Source organism: Podarcis vaucheri (genome assembly GCF_965113315.1).
Source record: "Podarcis vaucheri genome assembly, chromosome: 5".
Taxonomy (NCBI): Eukaryota; Metazoa; Chordata; class Lepidosauria; order Squamata; family Lacertidae; genus Podarcis; species Podarcis vaucheri.
Window position 1 is genome coordinate 65634001 of NC_138763.1, and position 12713 is coordinate 65646713.

The 12713-nt window shown below is 40.8% G+C and overlaps 1 protein-coding gene across 3 annotated transcripts in view; it reads right to left on the bottom strand.

Moving 5' to 3' along the window:
* Positions 1 to 12713, bottom strand: part of MYOF (myoferlin) — a 79317-nt gene that overhangs the window by 2911 nt on the left and 63693 nt on the right. For all 3 annotated transcript variants that reach the window (XM_082224901.1, XM_082224903.1, XM_082224902.1), the window contains 14 exons: positions 12004 to 12015; positions 10414 to 10512; positions 9817 to 9942; positions 9493 to 9648; positions 7845 to 7936; positions 6997 to 7167; positions 5856 to 6004; positions 5327 to 5466; positions 4363 to 4451; positions 3547 to 3642; positions 2807 to 2948; positions 1308 to 1407; positions 973 to 1166; positions 236 to 345 (listed from right to left, as the gene is read on the bottom strand). In XM_082224901.1, the coding sequence (XP_082081027.1) occupies positions 236 to 345; positions 973 to 1166; positions 1308 to 1407; positions 2807 to 2948; positions 3547 to 3642; positions 4363 to 4451; positions 5327 to 5466; positions 5856 to 6004; positions 6997 to 7167; positions 7845 to 7936; positions 9493 to 9648; positions 9817 to 9942; positions 10414 to 10512; positions 12004 to 12015 (1676 nt within the window). The remainder of the gene's footprint in view (positions 1 to 235; positions 346 to 972; positions 1167 to 1307; positions 1408 to 2806; positions 2949 to 3546; positions 3643 to 4362; positions 4452 to 5326; positions 5467 to 5855; positions 6005 to 6996; positions 7168 to 7844; positions 7937 to 9492; positions 9649 to 9816; positions 9943 to 10413; positions 10513 to 12003; positions 12016 to 12713) is intronic.

The window sequence follows — 12713 nt, forward strand, 5'->3', positions numbered from 1 at the left end:
CTGTAGCTCCCAGGATTCTTGGGGGAAGCCATGACTTTTAAAGTGGTATAAGGGTGCTTTAGATGTATGGCACAGACATCTAGATTTGGCATAGCATTCATTCATCTCCTATCCCCACAAATTCCATCATCCACAGCCAGCATAGCCAATCAGGGATGCTGGGAATTGTAGTTCAACAACATCTGGATACTCAAGGTTAAAGAATATTGAATTCAAATATAGGAAAGTATCTTACTTTGGTTGCTCTAATTTGGGGTTCATATTAGGTTCATCTCTGCCTTTACCAGCTGGCCGTTCATCAATGTCTTTTTCACCAAGGACTTCCAGAGTCATCTCAACTTTACCCTTCAAATAAATGAAAATACCATCAAGGATTTCACAATGAAAGTAAAACAGACCTCCAGTGTTAGGCATTACAGATGAAGAAGAGGAATTACACAGGGTGGGCTAGGTTCTTTATGCTTCCCATTAAGTTTTAAGAAATAAAACTGGAAATTTGTGTGCATAGAATCCTTGGGTTTATATGCCACAAAACATTAATTATAATATATTTTCAAGCCATATAAAATGGGGGGGCATGCATGGAGATATAGATCACAGCTCTTGAAGCAGAAAATATTATGAATGCATTAAAATCAATGAGAGATAAGCTATTCATGTCAATTGGTCCTGGCTACAATCACTGGATCTTGTTGTGCACATCTGGGGCAGGTTAGTGATAAGTTATTCCAGCCTCTTCCACCTTGGTGCCCTCCGTATGTTTTTGACAATCATTCCCATTAGCCCCAGCTCTGATGATGGACACAACATCTGCAGGTCACCAGTTTGAGGAAGGCTGAGTTATGCTATTATGATATTTTGCTCATGATATTTAAGAAAGGTGGAGAAGTGCTGGAGGGGGAGGGAGTTATAAGAGATTTCGAGACAAAATGAAACCCTGGCAACTATTTATGCATATTAACGGGGACGTACAGCCAAAACACGGGAGCCATCTTTTTCTGCATAGCATGGCCACCATCCTCTCATGGATTTCTGTTCAAAGAGTGAAGCAATCTTAGGGGTCTTGAGAGTGTTAGTTGGCTTGTATTCTGGAATCATGTCCAAAGAGCACTTTTCTGGAGACTTTGCTGGCACAATTGCATTGTGTAAATCAAGTTCAACAAAACCTATAGGAAAAGACAGAAGGGTGGGTGGGTGGGAAATCTGGTCACACACTTCATTTCTCTCCAAATGAAAACTTGACAAAAATCTCTCCCTTTGCAAAACTCCCCACCCAACCAACCCATATTATACTTCAAAGGGCATACCGAGATAGTCATCCAAGGAAAACTTATCATTGTCCCATATTTGAATAAGCAGCTTGGGTGGAATTCTGAATTCTGTATTGTCAAGGCTCCAAAAGTGTTCCTAAGGAGAACAAAACCAGTAAAAAGAAATAGTAATTTTCATGCCTGCTGCAGTGACCCAACCTCCCTCCCACTGCCCCTAATTCCATCTCTCTGTCAGCAGCATTTCCACAAACAGGGAGTTGTGACTACAGGAAAAAAGTGTGTGCCTAAAGCTGGGTTGGGAAACCTTTTGGCCCATCGGGGGACCCAATTCCCCAAACCACATCTACCTTTCAATCAGCTCATGTTTGGGCAGGTGATCTCAGATGATGGACAGAGTTAAATTCTACATTGGCCAGACTCACTGTTTCCTACAAGGAACAGCACTATGCAGCCACAGCAGCACGCTCAACTTCAGCTAAGGAGCGAAGAGTTAAATCCTACTCAGTGCTAATTTGCTGCTTAATATCTCCCCCCCCCCCACCTCTGCAGGCCAATTTTGATGAGTCAGACACCTGACATCATCATGACTGACAGTGCATGGCTCCACCCACCTGTCAAAGTTGGCCAGTAGAGGTGGAATGAGATAGAGATTTGGTCTGCTGGCCAAAAAGGATCACATTCAAAAGCAATTCATTAGAAGGTCCTCTGCTTGCCTAAGCTGGTGAAAACTTTTGCTGCTGCACTCACAGCAGACAAGTAATTGGTTTCCTTGCATCTGAACTGTCAATATATTGCTTTTTTTAAAAAAAGAATCTTACCTGAAATTTTCACACTATGAAACACTTTAATATTATGCAGGTTTGTAGTTCTGGAGCCAAAAAGGTGTGGAGTTTATTTTTTGTATCTTAGAACTCATTATCAGACATAGTGGAAAGAAAACTGTATCTCAGGGATATGCAAAGCAAGGTTCATAACAAAATATTTGCATTTTAAAATATTCAGGTGGCAAGGAGTGACAAATACTTGCTTGAATGTGTGAATTTGGTAAAGGCCACAATCTGACCTACCTATGGGCTACTCTAGCTATGACATTACAGACACCTGTAATAGTTCTTCCAATATTAAGGCTGATTTTTCTTTATATGAAAAGCAGATGTGGGAGGCTGGAAGTTTCAGTGGAAGAACAGTAAGTGGGAAGGGCTTTTTAACCCTTTGGTCATTTCCTTCCCAAAATCATGTTCTTATACTCTGCTACTTTTCTACTTGTCTCTTTTCCTCTATGGATGGAAAAGCATCTGTGCAGGGGAACAGCAAATCTGAGCAGAAAAAAACAAAGGAGGGGACAGAACTTTCCTTCCATTCCAAACAGATCTACCAAAACATGTGGCTGTGGAGGTTGCAGTTTGCTGTGTCGTTTTTATTTTTTTTAAAGATTCAGGAAAAATCTACACACAACTCAGTGTCCTGGTGCAAGGCCTTTGGCTGTGAATGGCCAAGCTTAATTTTTATTATTAACATAATCAGAGAAGAATCACCTTTTTTGAAACTGTACAGAGCTGCTCAGCTGGGAAATACTCAAAAGGAAAAATAAATCTCCAGTTGAAGTTCCCTTCCCCGTCCAGGGACCTGTAATGCACATCTGTTTTCTGCTTATTTTCTTCATGGCCAGGCATCCATCTGAAAGTCAGAAACAATGACATTTAGCTGTGTATAGTGAATAGGACTGATGGCTTTGCACAATGCAGCAACACTTCACTGCAGCTTCGGAGCTGTAATGTTTACGTTGCAAAACACCAGAACTGAAACAGAGACCCTGGCACTCTCTTGTCTGATTTCATCCCAAATAGCTCCACTAATCTCAGTGTAATGTGGCCAGTTCTGCCAGTTAGATATATTGCCAGTAATCGGTCCCAATGTCCCCATTAAACTTCCTACACCCAAGATAACAAAGAAGTCATTTGACAGGGCCAGCTCAAGACATTTTCATGCCTGAGGACAACGTTCCAGCCTTTCATTAATTCCTTCTTCCAGTAATGACATCACAGGCAGCTGCCTTGTACCAAGTCCATCTAGCCCAGCTCTGTCTGCTCTGACAGGAAGTGGCTCTTCATGCTTCCAGACACGGGTTTTTCCCTCCTTGAGCTGCTGGGGATTGAACCTGGAAATTTCTGCAGTCAAAGCTCAATGCAGTGGTACTCTTAATGAGAACCAGACCTTTAAATTTATCTTACAGTTGTGTTCATCATTAACAAGATCTGGGATATGGGTCTCTTACCCTTTCACATAGATATCACTCATCTCTTCCCCTGTGATGCTTTTTTCATCCAGGATGACATCCTTTGTGTTCCACACAATTACCCGCAGTTCATACCTGGAATACAGGATTTGCTCTTAGGTTTATATCCAGCAGATCAGAGGGAGCCAATATGGTTCGTTCCTGATGTTTTGGACTACAGTTCCCATCATCACAAGCCAGCATGGCCAATGGTCAGGAATGGTTAAACTTGTAAAGGGTTCCCATTCATCTTTAAAGTCACAGTTATCCTCGTCATGTAATTTGTGTGTCAGTATTTAAAGAAACAACAAAATGAACTGGACTCCTTGGCAGGTTTTGAATAAACATTCACAAACTTTTTACTGATAATATTTAGATAGATAAATTAAGGATCTGTACAGTTTTCTAACATGCAGAAAATAACATATGTTGGTAAACCAGAGAGAGGAGCTGAGGGAAGTCTGGGGGGGGGGAGAGAAGGGGAGGGTGGGTTGTGTTTTGGTGAGGGGGGAGGGAAAAATAGGGGGGATTTAAGGATGATATGCTTTTTGATAATATGTTATGTTGAAATTACTAATAAAAAATATTTTTAAAAAAGGAATGGTTAAACTTGTAGTCCACAACATTTGGAAGGCACTTGGTTGAATATCCCTGTTGTGGAGTATAAAGAACACGTTTGTATTCTAGCAGTGGAAAGGACTGGAACAGAATATGAAGTAAATGCAAACACTGTGCTCATAATCATCACCGCAGTTAAAGAGTCAACATGGAAGTTCCAAAAAAGCATGCCACCTACCGTAATCCTTATTTACTTACTTCTTAGCCTTGCGAGGAGTGATGTTGAAAGGAGGGCCGGGTGGACCCATGCTTTTGGAGAAAACATCCACCCACATCTGAAGCTTCCCCTGTATCAAGTAAGGCAATCGTGTCAGGTCTTTTTTTTTTTTAAAAAAAAAACCCTGTTATATGACATTATCAATATTCCAATTTGATATCATGGCCTGAATCCAAAGAACCATGCAGCTTATTGCATATGCACAGTTAGGCCTTGGGCTTGACTCTCCACTCTTACACCTGCCTACCATGTCACATGGCAACACATGGTTGAAACACATGAGACCTTTCAAAAGTAATTTATGACATGGCATTGCTGGGTTTCCTGTTGTTTCAAGGTGAAGATGTCAGAAATTTCACGTGGAACACCCAAGCCCTTGCCACAGTCAATACAGTGCTTGAAGTGCTGTGAAAAATTACAGGTCTTTACCAAAACATCAAGAACGGAATACTGCGACCCATGGAACAGCTTCTCATACCACTTCATATAATAACAAAACAAACAAACAAACAATGCTTAACATGCAGGGGGGAAACCAGAAGCTAACCCTGCCCCCAAATGACAAAATATGATAAAGATGAAAAATCCTCATCCAGCTCTAATTGTGTGTGGTATTTTTTTGAGGGTGGGTGTGTGATACAGCTAGAGGTCCCAGTGGATACACAGTGCACTTTTTTTCTTCTAAAAAAATGTTTAGGGGTACTGTCATTTTCCTGCTCCTATTGAAATACTGCCCCTCAATGAGGCCAAACTTAGATTCATAAAGTGTTTAGGGGTAGGCGTCCCCCTGCGTCCTCCCAGAAAAAAACACTGTATCTACATCAGGTATGTGATGCCAAGCCAGTCACCAGGGGACTTGGTGGATGTAACTGATGTAGAGATGAGCTCCTTGAAAGAAAAGTGGGATATAAATGCAGTAATAAATAAAATATAAATGTATAGTACTTGTGAGATGTTTGGCTGGAAGGTACTGTACAAAGTTCTTGTCTCTACATGCTCAGGCACCAAGCCCTGAGTTCTGAGAATGTAAAGGGCAAGCCGTTCTTCACCAGGCCCAAGGTGTTCATGCAGTTTTTTGTTGGCCTCTGAAGTAAAGAAAGAAAAATGTAAATCAGTAAGCATTCACAGCCAAATACTGAAATTAGCAAGTATAAATCTATACAATCATTCAATAGATTTATTGTGGACCAAGAACAGCCTGCTAGATCTATGAGCATATGGGGTTTTCACTGCTAGCTATGGAAAGGCAAAATTCCACTCAGTCATGCATTGCATCTCTTTCACTTTCCTATAGCGAACAATTGGAAAGCCCCAGTTCCGCATGCTGATCTGGTTTTCCACGTCAAAACTACTGGCTACAATTGACAATGCAGTTTCAATTCTATATTCTTATAAATATAAATGCTCAAGGAAAACACAGTGGGGACAGCACAAACACAAATCAGCGAAACTCAATAACAAGGAGAAAACTCACCAAATTCTTCCAAAGTGTATTGTCTTCCTCCATAACTAATCCTCGTCCCATTTTCAGAAAGGACTGGGGGAGAATAGCCTTTAACCCTGGCTAAATTTTGCAAGAGTTGTGTTGGCTTCAATTGGTCTCTCCATGTATTGATACCTGAGCTTTTTTAGGAATTAAGAGAAAATTTCAGGATAGATAGACAGTGTGTCTCTTGGATACAGGCACATCATTTCTTAGTAACGCTTTGCCATATTCCTCAATATGAGGAACAAGTGGATGGAATTATGTTGAATTTAAAAGACGGGTATTCAACTCCACAATAGGATGTTTTGTGAAACTAAAATATGCTAGGCCTATGGAGCCTATGAGAACTAGTTTAGCCTTCTTCTGAGCCCAAGTGATTTTCCCTCCATTGCCAATCACCTATTTCAAGCCTGGACAAACTGTGCTCACTCAACTTCAAATCATAGTTGATAAAGCTGGCTGTTTTCACTAAGCATAGTTAAGATTAACCACATTTTATGGTTCGGAGGATACACTAAACTGTGGCTAATCTAAAATGGAAGCGGAGCTTCTAATTTTTTCCTACCCAAGCTGGAGGAAAAGAATAAAGTACTGTATATGAGTCTGGGTGGATGCTATGCTCATTCCTGAAACCATGGTTTAGTGTTATGTCTGAATGAAGCCAAACATACACACACTTCTAGGCTATATTTTTTGTTGCAGTGAAAATGAAGTGCCCACATGAAGGATGCTTCCCCCTTGATTTCTTACACACACACTGAAGCTGTAAAATATTATTTGGCACTGCTCACAAGGGCTTCCCATTTCCTGTAATGAAAGCAGCAGTCTTAGATATGAATCCTTTTTACTTATGAAGCTGCCTTATTGAAAAGCACACATGTGCAGGAGCTTCAGGGGCACATTGGCATATATATATAGGATCCTGAACTGAGGTAAGTTCAGTGGAGACAATGCTTTAATCAGGAAAGCCATAGCATATCCTACCACAGTCTGTGAAAATGCAGTAAATATGAGGCGTTAAGTCCAGCCAAGATAACTGCTTCTAAGGAACGTCGTTTTTGCAGGGAGACATTTAATCATGGGCTTAGGTTTTCCATGTTTTTAATAGCTATAGCAGTGAGCAACTTACACACAGTACTGCTGTGGTATTCCACACTGAGATCCAAAGCGGGAGAGAAATCTGTTTTCCAAATCAATGATGGTTTCACCAACTTTTTCATCTCGAGTCAGCATATCATAGTCATAAACAGAAATTTTCAGATCCTTCTCTTGAGGCAAGAAGCAACTCAGTTCGTACATTCTAAACACAGGAATATTTGGCATGTTTGAAATTCAGAAAACTAACCACCCTGAAAACATTAGTGACACTCACAACAAATACGATCAGCATTTTTCATAAACCAGTAAGCCACTGCAATTGGAATTACTAGTTAAACACCCTGCAAGGGTCACTATGGACCTGTGGGCTGATACAAGATAATTGGCTGATAGAAAAAACAGCAAATGAATACTATAAAAATCCTTATTTCTAACTTATAAATACATCTTAATTCGTCACATTCTGAGGACATTAGCATATCATTAGCATAAGGATTAAACTCTCTACCTTCTTCCAAAATCCCCCACCCCTTTTAAAAAATTGTATACAATTCCAGTTTATTAACTGGAATATTAGTACTATCAGCAGAATATATAAGCATTTTTAAATGGGAGAATTTTCTTCCTCTGTAAATTGAGGTGAATGTTCTAGTCCATCCCTCATTGTGTTCTAATCCAATTCAGGATCCTCCCATAACAAAAAACCAGAAGAAGAGTGTGCCACACTTTTCCCCCATTCCCCTGACTTTTTTTTCATAAGTAAGAGTAAGGTGAAATAATGATTTCTTGAAACAAAATTAAGGCTATGACAAGGCATAATTGTTCTTTAATCTATGAGAGGATTAGAGCCATTCTAATCACACAGAAGAAGGAAGTTACCTGCCAAAAATTGGATTGATAGTGTTGGGAATATAATGATCTCTGTCTTCCACCACTTTTTTGCCCAAGGTGATTTTAATATAAGGATCACACTGTTTGGAAACAAGCGTATTGTTAATTCATGTGCACTGTAGGATTGATAATTAATACATGCCACATTTTCTACGAAGGTCCATGTCTATATATGGAGCTCCTACACAAGGAAATTTCCCAAGGAAATTTGGCCGATGGAACAGCTCTGGGCATGCAGCCTTTTGTGCAGATAGAGCTGGCCCTTTCACCTAAGAGGCTGGAGAACCACTCCAGCTCTTCCCAGCAAGGAGCGCCATTTATGCCTTGGTGCACTGGTCTCTGCAAGTAATTGCTATGTCAGTCATTACAATCCTTATCTCATCTATTGCTGTGACACCACTGTGAGGCAGGTAACAGATGCTGCCTTCTAAGAGATATAGATGGGGGAAGTGACTTGCTTTAGGAGCACCTGGGGGAGTTCACGTCCACCTGAAAATTTCAGCCCAGATTCTCAATTCCAAGTCTGGCATTCTCAGTCATGGTATTATTTTATAAAACATTTCAGTAGTCATAACTCTGTACAGTCCTACCTTGCATCACAAATGCCTTGCGAGTCAAACGTTTGGCTCCCAAATGCCGTAAAGCCGGAAGTGAGTGTTCAAATTTGCGAACGTTTTTCAGAACCCGAATGTCTGACGTAGATTCTCCGGCTTCTAATTGGCTGCAGAAGCTTTCTGCAGCCAATCGAAAGCTGTGCCTTGGTTTCCGGCCCAGTATACCTGAAGGAGTGTCTCCATCCCCATCGTCCAGCGCCAACGGCCTTCTGGTGATTCCCTCATTGCGAGAAGCAAAGCTACAGGGAACCAGGCAGAGGGCCTTCTCGGTAGTGGTGCCCACCCTGTGGAACGCCCTCCCATCAGATGTCAAAGAGATAAACAACTACCTGACATTTAGAAGACATCTGAAGGCAGCGCTGTTTAGGGAAGTTTTTAATGTGTGACACTTTAATGTATCTTTAATCTTTGTTGGAAGCCACCCAGAGTGGCTGGGGAAACCCAGCCAGATGGGTGGAGTACAAATAATAAATTATTATTGTTATTATTGTGAACATTTTTGGAAGTGTAATGAACTTCCGGAACGGATTCTGTTTGACTTCCGAGGTACCACTGTATATATCTGCCTATTTCTTCCTGCTAAATTATTGCAAAATTATTATTACTATTAATAATAATATTACCCGAATCCTGGTCTAAACCAGAATCCTGGTCCAAAGCTGTACTACAACTTGCAGACCAGGGATGTCTAACTGGACAATCATGAGGTTCCGGTGTTGATTATGGGCTCCCTTGTGGTGGCATAAGAGCATCCGGCCCCTCCCCCTCCTCCATTCACGCATGATCATTAGAACAGAAGACAGAGTTTTCGCTGTGAGGCAGATTGTTCCCTTGGTGAGCGACATTTTCCTCTCCAAAATGGGCTTTCCTCCCTAAAAAAAGCTCAACAACTCAACACCTCAGGGGTAGATCCCTGCTAGTTTTTTATTCTGTGAGTAGATTGCAGTCTCTTGGGAGTTGGATGTCCCTGTTGTAGACAATAGTGGTCTGATCTTAACGCTCATCTGGAAATGTTAGCTCACCATTCCATTGTTATCCTTAGGCTGGAGTTCTAAGCCTCGGACTATATAAATCCGAATGATACACTCTTGAGGCCCACTGTCTGGAAGTTCACGGAACTGCCGAGGAGGAGGTGGTACGTTAGGGTCATCTGGTAATGCGTAGATCCTAAAAGAGCCCTATGAAGTTAAACAAAAATGAAAAGGTAAGTCCAGACCAAAACAAGCCTTTTTTACTTGGTTATTAGGTATCTGTTCTGTCTTAGGAATGGAGTACTACGCAGAACAGTACCCTACTTAAGCTTGGTTTTCTGCCTAATAATGTAATTTAAGGTGTGCGTGTTTTACCTTAAATTCTCCCACAACACTAGGGTCATCATTTTCTTCAGACCTGCCCCGATGCAGCTTGAAAGTATCACAAAAATCTGTTAAACCCCTAAAATCGGGTACATTCTCCAGTTCACTCTTGTACACCTTGAAACAAAAGTTAGGTAAAATTACAAAAAAGCATTAGAAACAAACAAGTGGCAAGCTTCAATAAATGCACAACTTTGCAAAACATCCCTAAGTTTTAAAGACAGTGACTGTGTGTGTATATATAATTCATGGTGCATGTGAAAGAACTTTAGATTGCCTGGGATAATAATACAGTAAGCAGCAACCTGTTATTTGGTGGCATGATCTTGTCATTTTCCCATAGCACTCATGCAAAATGTACAGTGATCATGCAAGAGAATATGCCTCTTTCAAGGTAACTTTGGAGTTTCCCCCCTGGGACCTATTTCACAACCCCTTGTACAAAAATAAAAAAGCAATATGCCTCAAGTTTTTTTAAAATTGAGGGTGGCAAGTTCAACCCAAAACAGTACATTGAACTAAAGTCTGCTTATTTTTAAAGTTGGCGACATCTTTAAACAACAACAAGAATGCACTCAAAACAAATACCTTTAGCATATCGTATCCCTTTGCAATATATTGTCCACATTTCTCAGTATCTCCTATTGAAGCATAAAACTTACTCCACCAGTCGACAATTTCTTCCTCCTAAATATAAAAATGGGAGATTATAGGTGTATGTAAAAACAAACTGAAATTCCAGGATGATCTATTCTAGCCCATGGATGGGGACCCTGTGGCCCTCCAAATGTTGCTGAAATACAACTTTCATCAGCCCTATCTGCTGGCCATGTTAACTTGGCCTGAAGGGATTTAGAAGTCCAGCAATACCTGGAAGTTCCCCACAGGCTCCCCACCTCAGATCTAGTCCTTAGGTGTGGAAGCTAGGCAGCACACATGTATAGCAGGGGCCAAGCCTTAACCAATCACAGCAAGCAGAGGAAGGGGCACCTTAAGCTGGATATGTGTGCTGTAGACCTCACCAGAAGACATTCTGATTAAATGGCCCAAAAGTCTATGATGGGGCCAAGAGAGATTCACAGATCATACGGTTCCTATAGCAAAAAGTTGCAAGGCAGAGAATGGCTCTAGATCTAACAGAGCCTCAAAGCCTCTGGGATGTTGCCAGATTACATTGGATATGCCAGAAAACCCTCGTGCATGAGATGCCTTTTCCTGGCATAGGACCTCTTTCCCCACAATCCCAGCAAGGGCTCTTCCCAGCAGATCTCTTCAGAGTAGGCGCACTAAACTGGCGGACTTGGCTCTGGGTGACCTGAGGGGCACAGAGAGGCTTCCAGTGGTTAAGATTCACATTGGCACATCTATGGCAAGGTGTCGGGAGCTCTGCACGTTTGCAGTTCCCTGACCCTAAATTTGGGTGCTGGTGACACTCAACCTGCTTTCCATGCAACTTGTACAGGGAGTGCACTGCGAATAAAAGGCAGAATATGTAAGAAGCTAAAGATTTAGTCCGAAATACAGAGCAGAAAACTGAAGTGACAAAGGTGCATCTGGCCAATTGCTATTGCTTTGTTATATCTCTTCATTTCAACAGAGCTTTATTGCTTCTCTGGTGGATATCTCATTAAAATAAATACAACGAGGAACGTGGAACTTTTCTTCCAATGGGTCCTCCTTTCAGAGCTGCTTTTTGAGAGGAAATGGGTGGGCCAAACTGCATGTAGCTCCACCCCTTTATTAATACAGTTGTACCTTGGAAGTCAAACAGAATCCATTTAAAAAGTTTGTTTGGCTGCCAAAGTGTTCGAAAACCAAAGCGCCACTTCTGATTGGCTGCAGGAAGCTCCTGCAGCCAATCGGAAGTTGCAGAAGCCCTGTTGGACGTTCGGCTTCCAAAAGAACATTTGAAAACCAGTACAGTCACTTCCGGATTTTGATCATTTGGGAGCAAAAACATTCGAGAACTAGGCTGCTCGAAAACCAAGGTACGACCGTATTCTTCCTTCCAGAAACTTAAACTCATGCAGCCGCAACTGACCAGGTTGAGGCTAGTTAACTTTAACAATGTAAAGTTATTGTGTGCTGTATTACCACATATTTTAGAACATGGTGAGACTTCTTAATAAGTACAAAGGGAATAGTTTACATAACCAAAATCAGGATAGATTTCATTACCTTTTCTGTGAGCTGTTCAGGAGGACACATCCAAAGGGATGGGGAAGGAAAAACCAAAGCAGAATAGTTAAAATTCAACCAATATTTACCCCCGGTTCTATACACTGAATAAAATAAATTGTGGGTGTTTAATGAATATATTAAATGTGCAGGCAATATATTTTTTTATTTGTGTCTCTGCATATTGACCAAGTATTTATTAGGGTAGTATGTCCATTTCATAACCAACAGACCTGTTAATCCAACAATTTGATACTCCAGAAAATAAATACAGCAATTTGATTCAGTTGGAAAATAAAGCATCTAATGGAACTACCACAAGGGCTTAACCTGATTATCAGCCTGACAGTTCCAGGACTCATTCATTTGTTCAGAATATCCCAAGTAATTAAAACTGCACTGGTGATCTGTTACTGTTAAAAGATGACTAGGATGTGTTATATAAGAATTCCATTTTATTTTCAGTTTTATGAAGATTGCAGTCATACGCCATGTGATTCCAAATCCACTCTTTAGATAGGCTTACATTATTTTGAATTGCATTGTTTTATCACAGGGCTCCTTTGGGAGGATAGTCAAGAGAGAAAGTTAATAAATAAATATCTAAGCACTTACAGAACCACCTTATGCATATCTGTTGAAAAGTAAGTTCCAGTGAGTTTGATAGGACTTATTTTGGGGTTGCAACCTTAATATCTGTTTTATTTTAT